General features: G+C 44.7%; 1 protein-coding gene across 3 annotated transcripts in view; it reads right to left on the reverse strand.

Annotated features, from left to right (window-relative positions):
- Nucleotides 1-21,943, reverse strand: part of MED23 (mediator complex subunit 23) — a 409,061-nt gene that overhangs the window by 365,175 nt on the left and 21,943 nt on the right. For all 3 annotated transcript variants that reach the window (XM_069235159.1, XM_069235158.1, XM_069235157.1), the window contains exons 5-7: nt 20,200-20,311; nt 6,707-6,805; nt 6,196-6,297 (exon numbers count right to left, since the gene is read on the reverse strand). In XM_069235159.1, the coding sequence (XP_069091260.1) occupies nt 6,196-6,297; nt 6,707-6,805; nt 20,200-20,311 (313 nt within the window). The remainder of the gene's footprint in view (nt 1-6,195; nt 6,298-6,706; nt 6,806-20,199; nt 20,312-21,943) is intronic.

A 21,943-nucleotide genomic window follows, 5' to 3' on the forward strand; every position in this document is an offset into this window, starting at 1 on the left:
GTGAGGCTTCGCCATTGTTCTTTACTGATACCTTCTCATAGTCACTGCGGAGCTTAACTTTTAACCCATATATGTCTAGGTCTGCGGTTAACGGCCGGGCCTCTTTACTCCGTAACGATGGGGCCGTACGCATATCCTTTCCTTTTCCCCCAGTTCCTATGCCAGACTAGGCATGTTCTGTCCAATGACCCAGCAGTTCTTATGACTGTACGTCCTGGTTACACTTCTCTCTCCGTGTACTAGCAGGATACCTTAAGCTTTCTCGCTATTCTTCGCAGGACTTACCAAGGTCCTCTGGATCTCTTCTCTCGCAACATACTTGGCATTAATGAACCTTTTGATGCCCACTATTTTGTAACATCCGGACTAGTAAGTTTACCACGCACTTTTGTGGATTACAGGTACTTTTAATTTAATTATTTTATTTGACTCCTACCTTGCCTGACTTTAATAAGTACGACGTATCCCATCCCTTGTTGCTCACTTGGCAATTTTTCATCCTTTGTCTCTTTTTTTTCTCTCTTCTGTGTCCCCTACATAGCTTCGTTTTACCTTTTCTCCCAACTGGATTTTCCACTCTTTGGTCTTCCTGTTTAGGTAGGTCTTTTAAATTCCTAGACATTTTCCACTAACTCATGCGTGCTGTTTACTTCATGCACAATGAACCTTATACACCAGTCTACGTTCAAGCATGGATCGGCTTACCTTTGGCACAACACTTCTTGGTGTCCTTTTTCTAACACATTTACTTGGTGCGATGGTACCTTCTTTCACAACTTATCCCACTTTTTGGCTACCTTACAGGCTATTGCTGACACTTTTTTGCTCCTTTTACACTACATTATTAATTACCTGGTTCATGTCTGTATTTTTCCAATTATTTATATATATTCTTTTTTTTATACTTTCTCATTTGTCTGGTAATCATATATATGTTTTCACGTTTTAAAGAAATTTCCTTACTGTTTGCCGTCTTTATGTATCATGGAATAGCAACAAACCTTTGTACCACATATTCCCTACAGCCTTGAAAAAGTCACTGTGTGACGAAACACGTGTTGGCTGTGTTTGCTTGACTGTGCCTATTGACCTACAAACGACCAATACAAATAAACATTATTCTGAAAGATGAAGAAGATAACTGTATTATCCATCAACGTTTTCTATACTTTCCAAAGCTGTTTACTTGTATTTTATTATCGTATATGCTGTCTGTGTGCTATGGTCATATTTCTTCTATGTTGCACAGTGTATATTTTTATACACCTCAGTGTGCTTTGGGGTAGTAGGGCACCTGACTACTTGCACCGTTTGTGAACTTACATATTCTATGCACTAAGTTTGGACACCACCGGGAGGTGCAGTAGCTTACGCCATTACTACCTATAACTTTGGTTTTACTATTAAAATATGAAGGTTTAGACCTGGCAAAGGGCTTATTTTACCATAGCAGTTTTTACGCTGCTCAACTAAGCTGTAGTCGCAGACCTATGGGTCATGTTATTTCCATGTCACTGCAGTGGTGGCACAGTTAATTGCTGAAGCACACTAGTGATATTTAAATTATCTGCCCTGGGTACCTCTTGTACCATAAACTAGGGACTTACATGTAAGTTGAAGAAGCCAATGGAGTGTTTGCCAACTGCACACATACTTTGAGGGTCAGAGCACATGCCTTATGGCCCTGACAGCAGGGCCCAGTGAAGTACAGAGTTGAAAACAAGCAGCATCAGTCCAAAACACTTGGGTGTGGTGCTCACAAAAAATAGGTCCTTTCATACATGCTTGTAGAGATAATATATAAACCCCTGCCCCTACTCCAGCTTGCTGAATCAGATATAAAAAATTATCAGATAAAAATTGACTCAAGACATTTCTTCAGCACAGTGGAAACCCTTTGAGTCGTTGTACTGCACCAAATGAAAGAGGGTTCCTGTCTGGATGCAAAGGGCAAATACGCAGCTGTATTTGTTGAAATGGCAGGTGAAAATGCCAGCACCTCTTCCACACTGTCACGGTATGACAGACATGAAATATCGTCTTTTTTGGATAAACTGCAAGAGGAAAATTATGTTGTGCCAGGTCTATTTTCAAAATGTAAGAACTTACAGCTCCAGCCCTTACTGCCACATCAGTTGATGTGTCAATGTTTTCTTCCAGGTATATACAAGAGCACTGCTAATGAAATATGGATGGCTATACAGCACATCATTTAGGCAGAAGTTTAATCAAGGGTTGTGGACAACCCATTGACAGCCAGCACCTGTTTGGCAGGTATGTACACAAGGCTCTAAAAGGCATCAAAATCAACACTGACAGAGTACATGAGCCAAACTTACAAAGAAACGGATGCAATACTACAGAGAAAAGGCAATTACTAAGGGCCTCATTTAGATCTTGACAGGACTACCGTCGTCCATTCATGGCAGCGGATTCAAGTACTTCATCAAGCTGACGGATTTGCGACTGCTGCATGTAGCTGTAGGTCAGCTGAACCTCGTACCCTTACATCTTTTTCCCTGGGAGGAGAAAGGAGAAGGTCTTGCAGATTCTACATCCTGAAGACTTGACAGGAATCCCCGGTGGAGTGGAGACTGGTGAGTTAGACTTATGAATGTGTCACTAAACATAAATTATATTTTTGCTAATCGGTTAGCTGTTGCTAATGTGTTTAGCACCTTAATAAAACATATAAACCCAAATTTAAACTTTCTCAATCTATTGTTATCATCAAATCAGTAGCATAATTGCTGTATTTCTGGTTTTACTAGTGGTCAATATGTATATTGTTCTTCATGTATCATAATTTGCATTTGCCTTGTTTGTTGTTTTCTTTTAATGCCCTTGGTTGTAGGTAAAATAACAGGTTCCAAACTCCATCTAATTTCACATGAAGGAATGGTGAATGTAAGTGTTTTCCATCTACTAACATAATTCACATATGTGTTTTCATAAGGCAAATGTCTGTTAATCTGCACTGCATATATTTTATTAGGTATGTTCAACTCAAACTTTTGCAAGTGTTCTTAATGTTGAACAAATGACTACAACTACCATGACACCTACTTTTTGCCTTTGGAAAATAATAGTGCAGTGTGATGTTGGCCATTCTCTTTTTTTCTTCCATACATGCACATATGTTAAAGTGTCATACATTTGGCAATCTTCATATTATGCTATGAATAAAAACATAATTTTATATGTTGTTATTTGATGTAATTGGTTTCACAAATCAACTTAAAGATTTTCATTTATGTCATTTGTATTCTGAATTTAAGTTGCATTGATAATAAATGTACTTTGCAATGTTTATGTGATTGCTAATGCTGTTAATCCTTTTAGTTGTATAATAGTCTGAATTTTAGCCTGCTAGCCCTTGGATTGGTTTAGTCCTCATTTCTCTTATCTACTGTGTTGGGCTTAAAGTTTGGTATATTTTATGTACACTTTCTAAGTAAATTTTCTTTTCATGACATAGAGTCACCTGCGTTTTTGAAGTTTGCATGCATATAATTTAAAATGTTTGTGTAATTACCTAAAAAACACATAAAGGTCTAAATCATTCTATTAATTATTTTTTTTATATTATATACATATATTTTTGTAATCCATATTAGGTTCAACACAGAGTACGTGGTCAGCCACCTGCCACTAAGGATACCTCCTCTCCAGGCCAGGATCAAGCTTCAGTCTGGAATCCACTCCTGCAAGTCTGTATGGTGAGGAGCTGCCTGGTCCATTTGGTCTTTCTAGGAATACTGGTCCAGCGAGTCTCACTCGGCCCACACCTACACCTACCCCTGGCTGTTACCACACCTCAGCCTATGGATACCTCCACTTCCTGTATCCAAAGGAACATCACTCCAATATCATGTCCTACAGTCCTGGCTGCTGTTGAGCCAACACCACCACCACCTCCACTTCAGCCAGGAATTAGGCGGGACGAGTCACACTGGGTCAAGGGCACAGGTTAGTGGGGGTAGGGTTCGTGGAAAGGAATCTGTGGGCCAGCAAAGTGATCCCACTGGGTTAACTGACACTCAGATTAACACTGATCATGTCTTGGGATCCCTACATCAGTCCCAAGACATGATTTGCCAGGTCCTTACAAAGCTCTGGGACATGAAGCAGTTGCAGAAGGAGCACAATGTAGATATACAGAATCTAAACGCAAATTTGAGCTCCCTGAAAGGGGTGCTGTTAGATATTTATCACCAAATGTGCGGGACTTTTCCAGCAACATCTACCCTTTCTGTGGTCCTACAATATCTGGTCCAGCTACACCTGCCTCAACCACAAAAAGGTAGGCCCTGCCATAAGAGGAAACACCTCGATCATTGTCCCTTGTACAGAGGGCAGAGGTTAGCGGTGATATGTGACAAATGGAATTGTGATTATACGCAAAAGTGTGTGACAAAGGCACAAAGCTGCTGAAATAATGCCAGGGTAAAACAAAATGCAGTACTTATAGTTGTGTGTCTTTGAGTGTATTTTGTGGGAGAGTGAAGGAGATGCAAGCAAGTACATTCAGAAGGAGAGTGTCAACAGGGTGCACAGGGTGCAAAAGGGGCGAGGTGTGAAATATGCAAATTGAGTATTTCAGAACGCTGTTTTTTTTTTTTTTTTTAAAGGGAGTGAAAATGTCTCAGAGAGAATGCAGAGGAGAGTAGTGGAAAAGTAGGAGTGATTGAAACACCCCGTAAGACCACTAACACTTCCACAGACTTCAGAAATGTTGATTTATAGGCTCATATTTTCAGTATTAAAACAATTTCAATTCAAATTACTCCCAACAGTGTCACTATAATTACTTATTTATGTGACACTGCTAACCAGTATTGGCAAAGCAGTCAGGTCTGATATGTTTTAGGTACATATTCGGAACTGTGATATGTCTGGGTGCACTATGAGAAGTACAATATTTTAGTTTACATGTTTAAAGTCACATTCTTAATTACACAGGCCACGTCTCTTGAAAGGGATTCACAGTTACACTTCTTTTACCACTTACTTTTTAGTGACAACCCTCTCCCACCACCACCTTTTCATCACACTTAGCTGCAGCTTACAGTGGTATCTATGGAATGCTGTCTCCATCCCCCTCTTCTTTATTGAGATGAGATGACTTCTAATGCTTAGTGTTCGAGTGCTTTCACATCTAATGTCATCAGACGGTAAGGAATGCAGCCCTGCTGCCAGGCTTTGAAGACGGAACAGCAATATCAGTATGCCTTCTACTCATGAAGGTGACTGATACTTGTAGAGGAACAGGAAGAACTCATCATGGGAAAATAATTCACCAGCACATATATATTTACACTTCAAAAACGATAGCGCTATCGGGAATCCATTAAGGGAGGCCACAGAGAGTGAAGGGGGGAATTTGGGGCTGCGCTGCAGAGCATGGAAGTGGGCAGGGATGTGAGGGTAGAGCAACTCAGAGGGGTGGCATGTCAAGGAAACAAATGCACTCTTATGGAGTGCCTAACTCTAAAAAGAAAATAACAGAGAAACAGAGAGGGACAGTAGCACACACGAAAGGCAACTCGAAAACACATGCACTCTCACAGAGGGCTTCAGGAAAATTTTCAAAAATAAAATATGAAAAAAAAAGTTCCTGAAAAGCAAGTCACTTGTGGAAGAAATGAGGAAGCTAATCAGAGAGGTCGTAAACAGAATATGCTCCACAGGAGGTTCAAAGACATGTTTGACAGGCTGGCTAAAACAAGTAGAACCAGCTAATGAGAAGAAAGCAACTGTGGGTGACAAAACAAAAAGCCAATGGTAACTAATGGGCAGAAGGCTTTACTAGGTCAGCTTTCAGAATATCCCCAATATGTCTTTGTAACCAATGCCCCTGCACTGTCTGGTAGAATTCCACTAAAAACCACACTACATGAAAGTGACCTGCTACCAGTAATGATCAACTTAGTTGTCAACCCCAACCTGCAACACTCCAGCTCACAAAGATTTTAAGTTTGTTGCAAACTCCAAATGAAGTCCTTGTTATACCACATTAATTACGTAAAAATAAGTTAATGTACAGTGGATTATTAAGAGCTTGGAGTTGCAGGAGTGCATGTGTTTTAATGTAACTGCACCAAACTATAGCTTTATCATTAATGTTTAGTAAATATATTAATGAACTATGTACACAGGAAAGATATTTAGATTTTCAAGCCAGCAAACATTTACCCAGTGTGGAAGCTTGCCCTCTGGGTACAATTTTCTGATCTCAGTCACCGCAAAATAAGCTGGCAATAGGCAGGCGTTTCTATTCAGAATGTAGGAAACCACCTAAAAAGGAAATGAAACAACAAAATGACATGAATTTAATAAGAACAGCTCTTCAGGTAAAGATACATGGATGTTTTTAACTCAAAGCAACATTACAAGTCCACTTGTCGTACAGCCGCTTCTGTGCTCTTACTACCACAGCAACCGCAATACACCACTTGGGGACAAACTGACTACAACTGTGATTTGTGACCGGTGAAGTTAACTGGTTTCTTATTGAAAGTGTTTTATTATATGAAGAAAGCAAAGGGCAGGGCAATATTCAGCAACTTCTATGAAATGTTCAAAAGATTTTTGATATGGTATGGAGATCATTCTTCTGAAAAATGTTAAGACTGCAACTATCAACAAGGTGTTAAGTTCCAAAGTCAGGCACACATTTAGCCACTGTAGTACTGCCAATTGTTACCTCTCTTGCTTCAAGGAGCTGCTGTACCACTGCTGAGCTCACTGTGTTGGGAATGGTGTGGATTTTCTCCAGAATTACTTTCAGTAGATCTCTCACACCCTAGAGAAGCAAATATAAAACATTAATAATGTAAATGCACTGTCAACTAGATTCTTCTTTGATCCTTCCCAAGCATTATGTCCAGCCACTCATGTAATGAAAACCCCAAGAAATATTTATGTTAAAGTGCAGAAGTGGCTATTGACACGATGTTAATCCCAGTGCCCATCAAAAATCTGTAGCGCATCAAGTCCCTGCAGCATCTCAAGACATTTGCATTTCTCTCAAATTAGTAGTCACGCTCCTCCATGTGTATGAGTCACAATGACACCCACAATTGTACACAGAGTTTACCCTTCAAATACAATCAGACCTAAAATCAGCCAGTAAGACTCTCTATACTGGGTTGCTTCACTTTACAGTTCAGAGGGCAACATTTAGTACAAACTGACATATGTACTTTTAGATTTACAAATACCACAATTGTAGTTAATCCCCTCAAACTGCAGACTGAATACAAAAAGAAGATATCTTGTTGACACAAGTGTGAAGGAAGGTAACACGGGCATAGTGGGTATGGCAAATATATTCCAAACATTCAGTTCACCAGGATTTTTTGCTTTTAACTACTCCGTTTTTAGACCTTTAACTGTGAGTTTGCCTCACTACCCGAGAGTCACTCACAGTAAATTCAGGTTAATTTAACATAGCATGCTAACAGCCAGTGTCAACCCTTTAAGATAAGTTTGTTGCTGCACAACTAGGGTACAAGGCATTTGGCTGGTTACATGTGAAGGTGTGTGTAGACTACACAGGTGAGACTATTGTGTAGAGTTCACAAGCTGTGTAGCAGTAGCATGTCACAGACTGGACTCTGCAAGGATAGTTACTGACCTATGGTACGCCTTATGAGTGGCCATTCATGGTGAAGGTCTGTAGTGCTTAATGGAACATTTTTTATGTTTTCACTATATTATACACGTACGAGAAATCTGCCCTACAGTACAATTTTGCTCAATTTAGGCCAATAGGTAGGGTGACCAGAATTTTTAAGCCGAAAACCGGACCATTTCACAAAAATAAAAGAAGGACTATAGTTTTACCTCAACTAAGCACACAGGATGACAACGCTCATCAGCATAAGAATTACAGAAGAGGCACTAACAACATTGTAAGGAAATGCCTCCTTGGCATGGTTACCCCCTGACTTTTTGCCTTTGCTGATGCTATGTTTTGAATTGAAAGTGTGCTGAGGTCTGCTAACCAGGCCCCAGCACCAGTGTTCTTTCCCTAACCTGTACTTTTGATTCCACAATTGGCACACCCTGGCATCCAGATAAGTCCCTTGTAAGTGGTACCCCTGGTACCAAGGGCCCTGATGCCAAGGAAGGTCTCTAAGGGCTGCAGCATGTCTTATGCCACCCTGGAGACCCCTCACTCAGCACAGACACACTGCTTGCCAGCTTGTGTGTGCTGGTGAGAACAAAACGAGTAAGTCGACATGGCACTCCCCTCAGGGTGCCATGCCAGCCTCTCACTGCCTATGCAGGTATAGATAAGTCACCCCTCTAGTAGGCCTTACAGCCCCAAGGCAGGGTGCACTATACCATAGGTGAGGGCACCAGTGCATGAGCACTGTGCCCCTACAGTGTCTAAGCAATACCTTAGACATTGTAAGTGCAGGGTAGCCATAAGAGTATATGGTCTGGGAGTCTGTTTTACACGAACTCCACAGCACCATAATGGCTACACTGAAAACTGGGAAGTTTGGTATCAAACTTCTCAGCACAATAAATGCACACTGATGCCAGTGTACATTTTATTGTAAAATACACCCCAGAGGGCACCTTAGAGGTGCCCCCTGAAACCTTAACCGACTATCTGTGTAGGCTGACTGGTTCCAGCAGGCTGCCACAACCGAGACATGTTGCTGGCCCCATGGGGAGAGTGCCTTTGTCACTCTGAGGCCAGTAACAAAGCCTGCACTGGGTGGAGATGCTAACACCTCCCCCGGGCAGGAGCTGTCACACCTGGCGGTGAGCCTCAAAGGCTCACCCCTTTGTGCCAGCACCGCAGGACACTCCAGCTAGTGGAGTTGCCCGCCCCCTCCGGCCACGGCCCCCACTTTTGGCGGCAAGGCCGGAGAAAATAATGAGAATAACAAGGAGGAGTCACTGGCCAGTCAGGACAGCCCCTAAGGTGTCCTGAGCTGAAGTGACTCTAACTTTTAGAAATCCTCCATCTTGCAGATGGAGGATTCCCCAATAGGATTAGGGATGTGACCCCCTCCCCTTGGGAGGAGGCACAAAGAGGGTGTACCCACCCTCAGGGCTAGTAGCCATGGCTACTAACCCCTCAGACCTAAACACGCCCTTAGATTTAGTATTTAAGGGCTCCCCTGAACCTAAGAATTTAGATTCCTGCAACTTACCGAAGAAGAAGACTGCTGAGCTGAAAACCCCTGCAGAAGAAGAAAGAAGACACCAACTGCTTTGGCCCCAGTCCTACCGGCCTGTCTCCAGCCTTCTAAAGAACCCTGCTCCAGCGACGCTTTCTCCAGGACCAGCGACCTCTGAATCCTCAGAGGACTGCCCTGCTTCCAAGAGACCAAGAAACTCCCGAGGACAGCGGCACTGCTCCAAAAGAACTGCAACTTTGTTTCAAGGAGCAGATTTAAAGACCCCTGCAACTCCCCGCAAGAAGCGTGAGACTTGAAACACTGCACCCGGCGACCCCGACTCGACTGGTGGAGAACCAACACCTCAGGGAGGACCCTCAGGGAGGACCCTCCGGCGACTCCGAGTCCGTGAGTAACCAAAGTTGTCCCCCCTGAGCCCCCACAGCGACGCCTGCAGAGGGAATCCCGAGGCTCCCCCTGACCGCGACTGCCTGAACTCCATTTCACCACGGCTGGAAAAGACCCTGCACCCGCAGCCCCCAGCACCTAAAGGAACGAAACTCCTGTGCAGGAGTGACCCCCAGGAAGCCCTCTCCCTTGCCCAGGTGGTGGCTACCCCGAGGAGCCCCCCCCTTGCCTGCCTGCAACGCTGAAGAGATCCCTTGATCTCTCATTGATTTCCATTGAAAACCTGACGCTTGTTTCTACACTGCACCCGGCCGCCCCAGTGCCACTGAGGGTGTACTTTTTGTGTGGACTTGTGTCCCCCCCGGTGCCCTACAAAACCCCCCTGGTCTGCCCTCCGAAGACGCGGGTACTTACCTGCTGGCAGACCGGAACCGGGGCACCCCCTTCGCTCCATTGAAGCCTATGCGTTTTGGGCACCTCTTTGACCTCTGCACCTGACCGGCCCTGAGCTGCTGGTGTGGTAACTTTGGGGTTGCTCTGAACCCCCAACGGTGGGCTACCTTGGACCCAAACCTGAGACTTGTAAGTGATTTACTTACCTGACAAAACTAACAAAAACTTACCTCCCCCAGGAACTGTGAAAATTGCACTGTGTCCACTTTTAAAACAGCTTATTGTGTTTTATGTAAAAAGTATATATGCTACTGTGATTATTCAAAGTTCCTAAAGTACTGACCTGCAATACCTTTCAAATGAGATATTACATGTAGAATTTGAACCTGTGGTTCTTAAAATAAACTAAGAAAATATATTTTTCTATAACAAAACCTATTGGCCTGGATTTGTCTCTGAGTGTGTGTTCCTCATTTATTGCCTGTGTGTATGTACAACAAATGCTTAACACTACTCCTTTGATAAGCCTACTGCTCGACCACACTACCACAAAATAGAGCATTAGTATTATCTCTTTTTGCCACTATCTTACCTCTAAGGGGAACCCTTGGACTCTGTGCATACTATTCCTTACTTTGAAATAGTGCATACAGAGCCAACTTCCTACATTGGTGGATCAGCGGTGGGGTACAAGACTTTGCATTTGCTGGACTACTCAGCCAATACCTGATCACACGACAAATTCCAAAAATTGTCATTAGAAATTGATTTTCGCAATTTGAAATTTTTCTAAATTCTTAAAAGTCCTGCTAGGGCCTTGTGTTAGTCCCTGTTAGCATTTCCTTTTAGAGTTTAAAAGTTTGGTAAAAGTTTGAATTAGATCCTAGAACTAGTTTTAGTTTCTTAAAAAGTATTCCAACTTTTAAAAGCATAATGTCTAATACAGATGTGAATGTGGTGGAACTCGACACCACACCTTACCTCCATCTACAGATGAGAGAACTAAGGTCACTCTGTAAACTAAAGAAAATAGCAATGGGCTCCAGACCTTCCAAACTACAGCTCCAGGAGCTGTTGGCAGAGTTTGAAAGAGCCAACCCCTCTGAGGATGGCAACACAGAGGATGATGATAGTGACTTGGAGGGTGATTCCCCCCTACCAGTCCTATCTAGGGAAGACAGGGCCTCTCAAGCCCTGACTCCAAGCATAATAGTCAGAGATGCTGGCTCCCTCACAGGTGGAACCAACCTCTCTGAAATCACTGAGGATAACTCCAGTGAAGAGGACATCCAGTTAGCCAGGATGGCCAAAAGATTGGCTTTGGAAAGACAGATCCTAGCCATAGAAAGGGAAAGACAAGAGATGGGCCTAGGACCCATCAATGGTGGCAGCAACATAAATAGGGTCAGAGATTCTCCTGACATGTTGAAAATCCCTAAAGGGATTGTAACTAAATATGAAGATGGTGATGACATCACCAAATGGTTCACAGCTTTTGAGAGGGCTTGTGTAACCAGAAAAGTGAACAAATCTCACTGGGGTGCTCTCCTTTGGGAAATGTTCACAGGAAAGTGTAGGGATAGACTCCTCACACTCTCTGGAAAAGATGCAGAATCTTATGACCTCATGAAGGGTACCCTGATTGAGGGCTTTGGATTCTCCACTGAGGAGTATAGGATTAGATTCAGGGGGGCTCAAAAATCCTCGAGCCAGACCTGGGTTGACTTTGTAGACTACTCAGTAAAAACACTAGATGGTTGGATTCAAGGCAGTGGTGTAAGTAATTATGATGGGCTGTACAATTTATTTGTGAAAGAACACCTGTTAAGTAATTGTTTCAATGACAAACTGCATCAGCATCTGGTAGACCTAGGACCAATTTCTCCCCAAGAATTGGGAAAGAAGGCAGACCATTGGGTCAAGACTAGGGTGTCCAAAACTTCCACAGGGGGTGACCAAAAGAAAGGGGTCACAAAACCTCCCCAGGGGAAGGGTGGTGAGACAGCCAAAAACAAAAATAGTAAAGAGTCTTCTACAGGCCCCCAAAAACCTGCACAGGAGGGTGGGCCCAGAGCCTCTTCACAAAACAATTCTGGGTACAAGGGTAAAAACTTTGATCCCAAAAAGGCCTGGTGTCGTAGCTGTAGTCAGTCTGGACACCAAACTGGAGACAAGGCCTGTCCCAAGAAAGATACCACTTCTAACTCCACTCCAGCTAAAACTGGAATGGCCAGTCTCCAAGTGGGATCAACAGTGTGCCCAGAGCAAATCAGGTGTCACACTGAAGCTACATTAGTCTCTGAGGGTGGGGTGGATTTAGCCACACTGGCTGCCTGGCCCCCTAACATGCAAAAATACAGGCAGCAGCTCTTAATTAATGGGACAAGTGTAGAGGGCCTGAGGGATACAGGTGCCAGTGTCACCATGGTGACAGAGAAACTGGTTTCCCCTGGCCAATACCTGGCTGGACAAACTTATCCAGTCACCAACGCTGACAATCAGACTAAAGTACATCCCATGGCTATGGTAACTTTAGAGTGGGGAGGGGTCAATGGCCTGAAACAGGTGGTGGTCTCCTCAAATATCCCAGTAGACTGTTTGCTTGGAAATGACCTGGACTCCTCAGCATGGGCTGAGGTAGAACTGAAAACCCATGCAGCCATGCTGGGTATCCCTGAACTGGTGTGTGTCAAGACAAGGGCACAGTGCAAGGCACAGGGTGTAAAAGTAGAGCTGGAGTCTGGAAGAAAGGCCCAGCCTACCAAGAGAAAAGGAAAGTCAGCTGGGAAACCAGCTGCAACACAACAAGAAAAAGAGAACCTCTCTTCTCAGGAAGAAGTTCTGCCCTCTGAGGGAACTGAGCCTATGGAACTGGAACCTTATCAGGTTGAGCTCTTAGGCCCAGGGGGACCCTCAAGGGAAGAGTTGTGTAAGGGACAAGAAACCTGTCCCTCTCTTGAAGGCCTTAGGCAGCAAGCTGCTGAAGAGTCCAAAGGTAAGAAAAATGGAACACATAGTGTCTATTGGGAAGATGGACTCCTGTACACTGAGGCAAGAGATACCAAACCTGGTGCCACTAGGAGAGTGGTAGTGCCTCAGAGTTTCAGAGAGTTTATTCTGACCTTAGCCCATGATATTCCCCTTGCTGGGCATTTGGGACAAACCAAGACGTGGGAGAGGTTAGTCAACCACTTCTACTGGCCCAATATGTCCCAGAAGGTTAAGGAGTTTTGCCTCTCCTGTCCCACCTGTCAAGCCAGTGGTAAGACAGGTGGGCATCCAAAGGCCCCCCTCATTCCACTTCCAGTGGTGGGGGTCCCCTTTGAAAGAGTGGGTGTGGACATAGTGGGTCCACTTGAACCTCCCACAGCCTCAGGAAATATGTACATCCTAGTAGTAGTGGATCATGCTACTAGGTATCCTGAAGCTATTCCCCTTAGGTCGACTACTGCCCCTGCAGTAGCCAAGGCCCTCATTGGTATCTTTACCAGAGTGGGTTTCCCTAAGGAGGTGGTGTCTGACAGAGGTACCAACTTCATGTCAGCATACCTAAAACACATGTGGAATGAGTGTGGAGTGACTTATAAGTTTACTACACCATATCATCCACAAACTAATGGCCTTGTTGAGAGATTCAACAAGACATTAAAGGGCATGATCATGGGGCTCCCAGAAAAACTCAAAAGGAGATGGGATGTCCTCCTGCCATGTCTGCTTTTCGCTTACAGAGAGGTGCCTCAGAAGGGAGTAGGGTTCTCACCCTTTGAACTTCTGTTTGGCCACCCTGTAAGGGGACCACTTGCTCTTGTTAAACAAGGCTGGGAGAGACCTCTTCATGAGCCTAAACAAGACATAGTGGACTATGTACTTGGCCTTCGCTCAAGAATGGCAGAGTACATGGAAAAGGCAAGTAAAAACCTTGAGGCCAGCCAACGGCTCCAGAAGTTTTGGTATGACCAAAAGGCTGCAATGGTTGAATTTCAACCAGGGCAGAAAGTATGGGTTTTGGAGCCTGTGGCTCCCAGGGCACTTCAGGACAGATGGAGTGGCCCTTACCCAATCCTGGAAAAGAAGAGTCAGGTCACCTACCTGGTGGACCTAGGCACAAGCAGGAGCCCCAAGAGGGTGATCCATGTAAACCGCCTAAAACTCTTCCATGATAGGGCTGATGTGAATCTGTTGATGGTAACAGATGAGGAGCAGGAAGCTGAGAGTGAGCCTCTCCCTGATCTCCTCTCATCAGACCCTAAAGATGGCTCAGTGGATGGAGTGATCTATTCAGACACCCTCTCTGGCCAACAGCAAGCTGACTGTAGGAAGGTCCTACAACAGTTTGCTGAGCTCTTTTCCCTAACCCCTGGTCAGACACACCTGTGTACCCATGATGTGGACACAGGAGACAGCATGCCTGTCAAAAACAAAATCTTCAGACAGTCTGATCAAGTTAAGGAAAGCATCAAGGTGGAAGTCCACAAGATGCTGGAATTGGGAGTAATTGAGTACTCTGACAGCCCCTGGGCTAGCCCAGTGGTCTTAGTCCCCAAACCTCACACCAAAGAAGGAAAGAGAGAGATGAGGTTTTGTGTGGACTACAGAGGTCTTAATTCTGTCACCAAGACAGATGCCCATCCCATTCCTAGAGCTGACGAGCTGATTGACAAATTAGGTGCTGCCAAATTCTTAAGTACCTTTGACTTAACAGCAGGGTACAGGCAAATCAAAATGGCACCTGGAGCAAAAGAGAAAACAGCATTCTCCACACCTGATGGGCATTATCAGTTTACTGTTATGCCCTTTGGTTTAAAGAATGCCCCTGCCACCTTCCAAAGGTTGGTGAATCAAGTCCTTGCTGGGTTGGAATCCTTTAGTGCAGCTTATCTTGATGATATTGCTGTCTTCAGCTCCACCTGGCAGGATCACCTGGTCCACCTGGAGAAGGTTTTGAAGGCTCTGCAATCAGCAGGCCTCTCTATCAAGGCATCCAAATGCCAGATAGGGCAGGGAACTGTGGTTTACTTGGGACACCTTGTAGGTGGAGGCCAAGTTCAGCCACTCCAGCCTAAGATCCAGACTATTCTGGACTGGGCAGCTCCAAAAACCCAGACTCAAGTCAGGGCATTCCTTGGCTTGACTGGGTACTATAGGAGGTTTGTGAAGGGATATGGATCCATTGTGACAGCCCTCACAGAAATCACCTCCAAGAAAATGCCCAAGAAAGTAAACTGGACTGTAGAATGCCAACAGGCCTTTGACACCCTGAAACAAGCTATGTGCACAGCACCAGTTCTAAAAGCTCCAGATTACTCCAAGCAATTCATTGTGCAAACAGATGCCTCTGAACATGGGATAGGGGCAGTTTTGTCCCAAACAAATGATGATGGCCTTGACCAGCCTGTTGCTTTCATTAGCAGGAGGTTACTCCCCAGGGAGCAGCGTTGGAGTGCCATTGAGAGGGAGGCCTTTGCTGTGGTTTGGTCCCTGAAGAAGTTGAGACCATACCTCTTTGGTACTCACTTCCTAGTTCAAACTGACCACAGACCTCTCAGATGGCTGATGCAAATGAAAGGTGAAAATCCAAAACTGTTGAGGTGGTCCATCTCCCTACAGGGAATGGACTTTATAGTGGAACACAGACCTGGGACTGCCCATGCCAATGCAGATGGCCTTTCCAGGTTCTTCCACTTAGAAAATGAAGACTCTCTTGGGAAAGGTTAGTCTCATCCTCTTTCGTTTGGGGGGGGGGGGGGGGTTGTGTAAGGAAATGCCTCCTTGGCATGGTTACCCCCTGACTTTTTGCCTTTGCTGATGCTATGTTTTGAATTGAAAGTGTGCTGAGGTCTGCTAACCAGGCCCCAGCACCAGTGTTCTTTCCCTAACCTGTACTTTTGTTTCCACAATTGGCACACCCTGGCATCCAGATAAGTCCCTTGTAAGTGGTACCCCTGGTACCAAGGGCCCTGATGCCAAGGAAGGTCTCTAAGGGCTGCAGCATGTCTTATGCCACCCTGGAGACCCCTCACTCAGCACAGACACACTGCTTGCCAGCTTGTGTGTGCTGGTGAGAACAAAACGAGTAAGTCGACATGGCATTCCCCTCAGGGTGCCATGCCAGCCTCTCACTGCCTATGCAGGTATAGATAAGTCACCCCTCTAGTAGGCCTTACAGCCCTAAGGCAGGGTGCACTATACCATAGGTGAGGGCACCAGTGCATGAGCACTGTGCCCCTACAGTGTCTAAGCAATACCTTAGACATTGTAAGTGCAGGGTAGCCATAAGAGTATATGGTCTGGGAGTCTGTTTTACACGAACTCCACAGCACCATAATGGCTACACTGAAAACTGGGAAGTTTGGTATCAAACTTCTCAGCACAATAAATGCACACTGATGCCAGTGTACATTTTATTGTAAAATACACCCCAGAGGGCACCTTAGAGGTGCCCCCTGAACCCTTAACCGACTATCTGTGTAGGCTGACTGGTTCCAGCAGCCTGCCACAACCGAGACATGTTGCTGGCCCCATGGGGAGAGTGCCTTTGTCACTCTGAGGCCAGTAACAAAGCCTGCACTGGGTGGAGATGCTAACACCTCCCCCAGGCAGGAGCTGTCACACCTGGCGGTGAGCCTCAAAGGCTCACCCCTTTGTGCCAGCACCGCAGGACACTCCAGCTAGTGGAGTTGCCCGCCCCCTCCGGCCACGGCCCCCACTTTTGGCGGCAAGGCCGGAGAAAATAATGAGAATAACAAGGAGGAGTCACTGGCCAGTCAGGACAGCCCCTAAGGTGTCCTGAGCTGAAGTGACTCTAACTTTTAGAAATCCTCCATCTTGCAGATGGAGGATTCCCCAATAGGATTAGGGATGTGACCCCCTCACCTTGGGAGGAGGCACAAAGAGGGTGTACCCACCCTCAGGGCTAGTAGCCATTGGCTACTAACCCCCCAGACCTAAACACGCCCTTAAATTTAGTATTTAAGGGCTCCCCTGAACCTAAGAATTTAGATTCCTGCAACTTACCGAAGAAGAAGACTGCTGAGCTGAAAACCCCTGCAGAAGAAGAAAGAAGACACCAACTGCTTTGGCCCCAGTCCTACCGGCCTGTCTCCAGCCTTCTAAAGAACCCTGCTCCAGCGACGCTTTCTCCAGGACCAGCGACCTCTGAATCCTCAGAGGACTGCCCTGCTTCCAAGAGACCAAGAAACTCCCGAGGACAGCGGCACTGCTCCAAAAGAACTGCAACTTTGTTTCAAGGAGCAGATTTAAAGACCCCTGCAACTCCCCGCAAGAAGCGTGAGACTTGCAACACTGCACCCGGCGACCCCGACTCGACTGGTGGAGAACCAACACCTCAGGGAGGACCCTCCGGCGACTCCGAGTCCGTGAGTAACCAAAGTTGTCCCCCCTGAGCCCCCACAGCGACGCCTGCAGAGGGAATCCCGAGGCTCCCCCTGACCGCGACTGCCTGAACTCCATTTCACCACGGCTGGAAAAGACCCTGCACCCGCAGCCCCCAGCACCTAAAGGAACGGAACTCCTGTGCAGGAGTGACCCCCAGGAAGCCCTCTCCCTTGCCCAGGTGGTGGCTACCCCGAGGAGCCCCCCCCTTGCCTGCCTGCAACGCTGAAGAGATCCCTTGGTCTCTCATTGATTTCCATTGAAAACCCGACGCTTGTTTCTACACTGCACCCGGCCGCCCCAGTGCCGCTGAGGGTGTACTTTTTGTGTGGACTTGTGTCCCCCCCGGTGCCCTACAAAACCCCCATGGTCTGCCCTCCGAAGACGCGGGTACTTACCTGCTGGCAGACCGGAACCGGGGCACCCCCTTCGCTCCATTGAAGCCTATGCGTTTTGGGCACCTCTTTGACCTCTGCACCTGACCGGCCCTGAGCTGCTGGTGTGGTAACTTTGGGGTTGCTCTGAACCCCCAACGGTGGGCTACCTTGGACCCAAACCTGAGACTTGTAAGTGATTTACTTACCTGACAAAACTAACAAAAACTTACCTCCCCCAGGAACTGTGAAAATTGCACTGTGTCCACTTTTAAAACAGCTTATTGTGTTTTATGTGAAAAGTATACATGCTAATGTAATGATTCAAAGTTCCTAAAGTACTTACCTGCAATACCTTTCAAATGAGATATTACATGTAGAATTTGAACCTGTGGTTCTTAAAATAAACTAAGAAAATATATTTTTTCTATAACAAAACCTATTGGCTGGATTTGTCTCTGAGTGTGTGTTCCTCATTTATTGCCTGCGTGTATGTACAACAAATGCTTAACACTACTCCTTTGATAAGCCTACTGCTCAACCACACTACCACAAAATAGAGCATTAGTATTATCTCTTTTTGCCACTATCTTACCTCTAAGGGGAACCCTTGGACTCTGTGCATACTATTCCTTACTTTGAAATAGTGCATACAGAGCCAACTTCCTACAAACATGAATAAAATGCAATTTTTAAAACAAGTGTAATGCCTGTTAATTAATTTGCTGCTAACTATCTCTGCTTTGGAAAACAAACAACATCATCTCCCACCGTTTTCAGCTGACCCTCTCTAAAAACCAGGACATAAGCTAAATTTCCTGAAATCTGCCAGGACACCTGTTGAAAAACTAGCACTGTCCCAGCAAATCCGGGGTGCCTGGTCACCCTACGCATAGGGACCTACAAGGTACCAAACAAAAGTAAAACATACAGGATGAGTTTGAGTTTGCAGTTCCCAATATCCCACATCTTATGGAACTTCAGCATTTGATATATTTCTCCAGCTCAGCTCATGACCAGATTCCAGGCTTTTGCGTCCCCCCCCAACTAGGCCTGGTTAATTGCTGTGTTTCCCAGCAGACGGATCGAAGACCTTCACAGACAAAAGGGCAATCAAAAAAGGGCAGTGATTGACTCAGGTTCTGAGAAAGGAAGCACTGGACAGGAAATCTGAATCTGAAAATTAGATTGTCATACAGCACCTTGCCACCAGGAGCAAAATAACCCTAGGAAGAAGAAAAGTGGTCCAACAGGGCCCGTGATATGCATTTTTTAAAGATTTGTTCCATTTAAAAAATAAAAACAAACACAAGCGTGTGACGCTCCACTGCATTTTCAAGAAATACCCCTGGGAAGGATGATTTCTCCTGGGGTCAGTGCAACATGGACTCATATTTTAAAAATTAACCCATTGAAATGGGAATGTGCGTGAGGCCTTCTTCCCGGACTGAATTCTGCCCACCCCACAGGGCAAATAGTGTGAATTATGGAAATTATTGATTTAAAGATTGGGAGGATTGCCACTTGTTTTTAAGGTTTTTAATGGTTGCATATTGATGTATTCATTAATGGGTAACACAATTATTTTTTTGCCCCATAACACATATATGCTAATAAAGACGATCATATCATACACTTGTCCAGAGACAGTCTGAGGACGCTTTTGCCACCAAATCCAAAGCCTGTACATACTTCAACGAATATTAGAACATTGGAATGCTTGGTGCTCCATTGAAAACAATGGAGTGCTGCTGGCTTTTACTGGCCGGTAAAAGCCTGCAGCGCCAACATTCCAATGTTCACTTTGTTCACAGCAACAGCTGTGAACAAAGCCTCACGGAGCCCGCGGGGATTTTAATCCCCTCGGGCTCCGTGATTTTTTTTTTTTTTTTAATAGAACATTCTGCCCTGAGTGGCAGAATGTTCTAATAGCCTTAGAACCCGCCGTAGCGGGCTCTACCGGCTATTAAAGTCCCTCTCCCTTGTTAAATGCCCTCGCCTTCGGCTCGGGCATTTAACGCGGGGAGCGGGCCTTTAATAGCCGGTAGAGCCCGCTACGGCGGGTTCTAAGGCTATATTAGATGAATTGGTAGCGAGATGAGTCATGCGATTTAGGGGTGGTCATTTGTTTTGTTGGTAGGTAACCCAAAACTGTCCAAAAAACTAACAGTAAAACTAGTAGGAATCTCTAATTGGTTGTTTGGAAAGGGCATTGATTAGGAAGCACATTCTGATTGGTTGTGTGTAATTTCTGTTAGTTATTTTGCTACAGTCACGCGGAAACAATTAACAATGAAACAAGATTTCAAGCAAATTTATGTGTAGTATGGAAGAATACATAGTGCACTTCTTGGTTGTCCACTGCATATTTTCAGACACAATCACCACTGTGGCAAGAATGTCTGTCCTACGAAAACAGAGCCAAAATGTTTCTGCAGTTATGAACCACAAAATAAAAATAACAGCCATGCTTGCAATCTGGCTCATACCTTGTAGTCCACACCACCGATTATTTTACGGACCAGCTTGAATGTTAGTGCCCAAAGCTGTGTCCTTTCCCATTCTAAGGTGTCCGAGTTTATGAGAGCTTCACATACCATTCTAGAAAAATGTAAAACAAAATTAACTTTATTTTTTCACAACAGTAGAAAGGAAATGCAGCTGCTCCTTGAGAGATACCCTTTTTCAATTAACAAGTAACTTGTAGTGTGTTAAACAGATCTATAAAGACCAGTGGTCATTTGCTAATCTCTAAATCCTTGAGTACCGACACTCTCCGCTTTCAGCCGCTGTGAAACTTGGGTTTACAATGTGTGTCTCTGTGTGATACAGTACTGTGCTAACTGGTAAAACAGACCTTTTCCATTAAGAAGGGATTTTAATAAAATATAAATGAACCTTTACGATGTAATTAACTGGCTATTCTAAAACAATAAAAATAAATAATTGAGTGCGGATTCTCACTTTAATAGTCGCAGCACACTGTTGGTGAGATTCCGCGCGTCTTCACTCTTCATCACAGAACAAATCTTTGACCCAAATGTATTTACTAATTGCTATGAACTCTCCAAGTCACATCAATGTCTCGCCGTTAAAAAGGGAATCTTTTAGAGAATGTTTCCATTTCTCTCCCATGAATATGCATCTCAGCATATACTTGCCAGTCCAACCTCCAGGGAAGTATGTAAATGCATTGACTTGTCTCACATAGTGTCTGGAAGAGCAGATAATTCAAGGCAGCCACAATGAAAATATTCTTTATGTGGCACTGCAGATCACTAGTAGAACCAAACACATATGCCCACCTCGGTTAATGATTTCGAATCCTAATCTGTAATCTGTGTGATGTGGTGAAGCGAACAGTCTATCTGTTCAACATTCTGCAAACACATTTCTTCCCTGATCCGAGGGTAGTAGTGTGATGCCACTGAATATAGATCTTCTAATTTAGCATTAAAAGATAGTGGTACTGGCAAGAGGCTGAGTTCCAGGTATTGTGTGCTCAAATACACCTTTTGTCACAAAACTCATAAATTATTCATAAACATGTTCATGAAGAAATTCATTTGAGATATGTGCCTTCCTGTCCCCTCAGTCTTCCACAGGCTGCACCATTTAGCGAAACCTTGCCACCCCCATTTCCAGACATCTACGCACCGCAGCACAAAATATGATGTTTCTTCAATATGGATATTTATACAAGATGCATTGATTGTTTTCTGCTTTAAATTACAGAGTGGAAATTAATGGGCATCCCTGCAAAGCAGCATACAAGGCTTTTACATGAGGCTCCACAAACTCCACTAAGCCCCATGCTAATCCATCTAATTGTTAATAATTTGACTTCAACACCAAAAGAGCAACCATTTCAATTATATCATTTATATAAATTTCTGCATGAATCGAGACAAAACATTGAGCAGTTTCAGGGAATCATCATCTATTTAGCATCCATATGGTAATCACTTCATACGGTTCCCCAAAACCTGAGCCTTTAGCTCAGTTTCCTGGTGCTACGATGTAAATGTTGCAAAGCAGTTCTGCTCACTACGAATGCCCGAGAGATTATGTTATGTCAATGTAACGTCAATGTAAAGCCTGGTGCTCTGCGCTAGCCATTTTCCAACTGAATTTTATCCCAGTTACAAAATGGGAATTGATGTTCTTTTACTCGTAGCTGACATGGCATGCATAAAAGGTAGAAACAGATCAAACGCTACCAGGAAATGCACA

This window comes from Pleurodeles waltl, chromosome 5, assembly GCF_031143425.1.
Source record: "Pleurodeles waltl isolate 20211129_DDA chromosome 5, aPleWal1.hap1.20221129, whole genome shotgun sequence".
Classification (NCBI taxonomy): Eukaryota; Metazoa; Chordata; class Amphibia; order Caudata; family Salamandridae; genus Pleurodeles; species Pleurodeles waltl.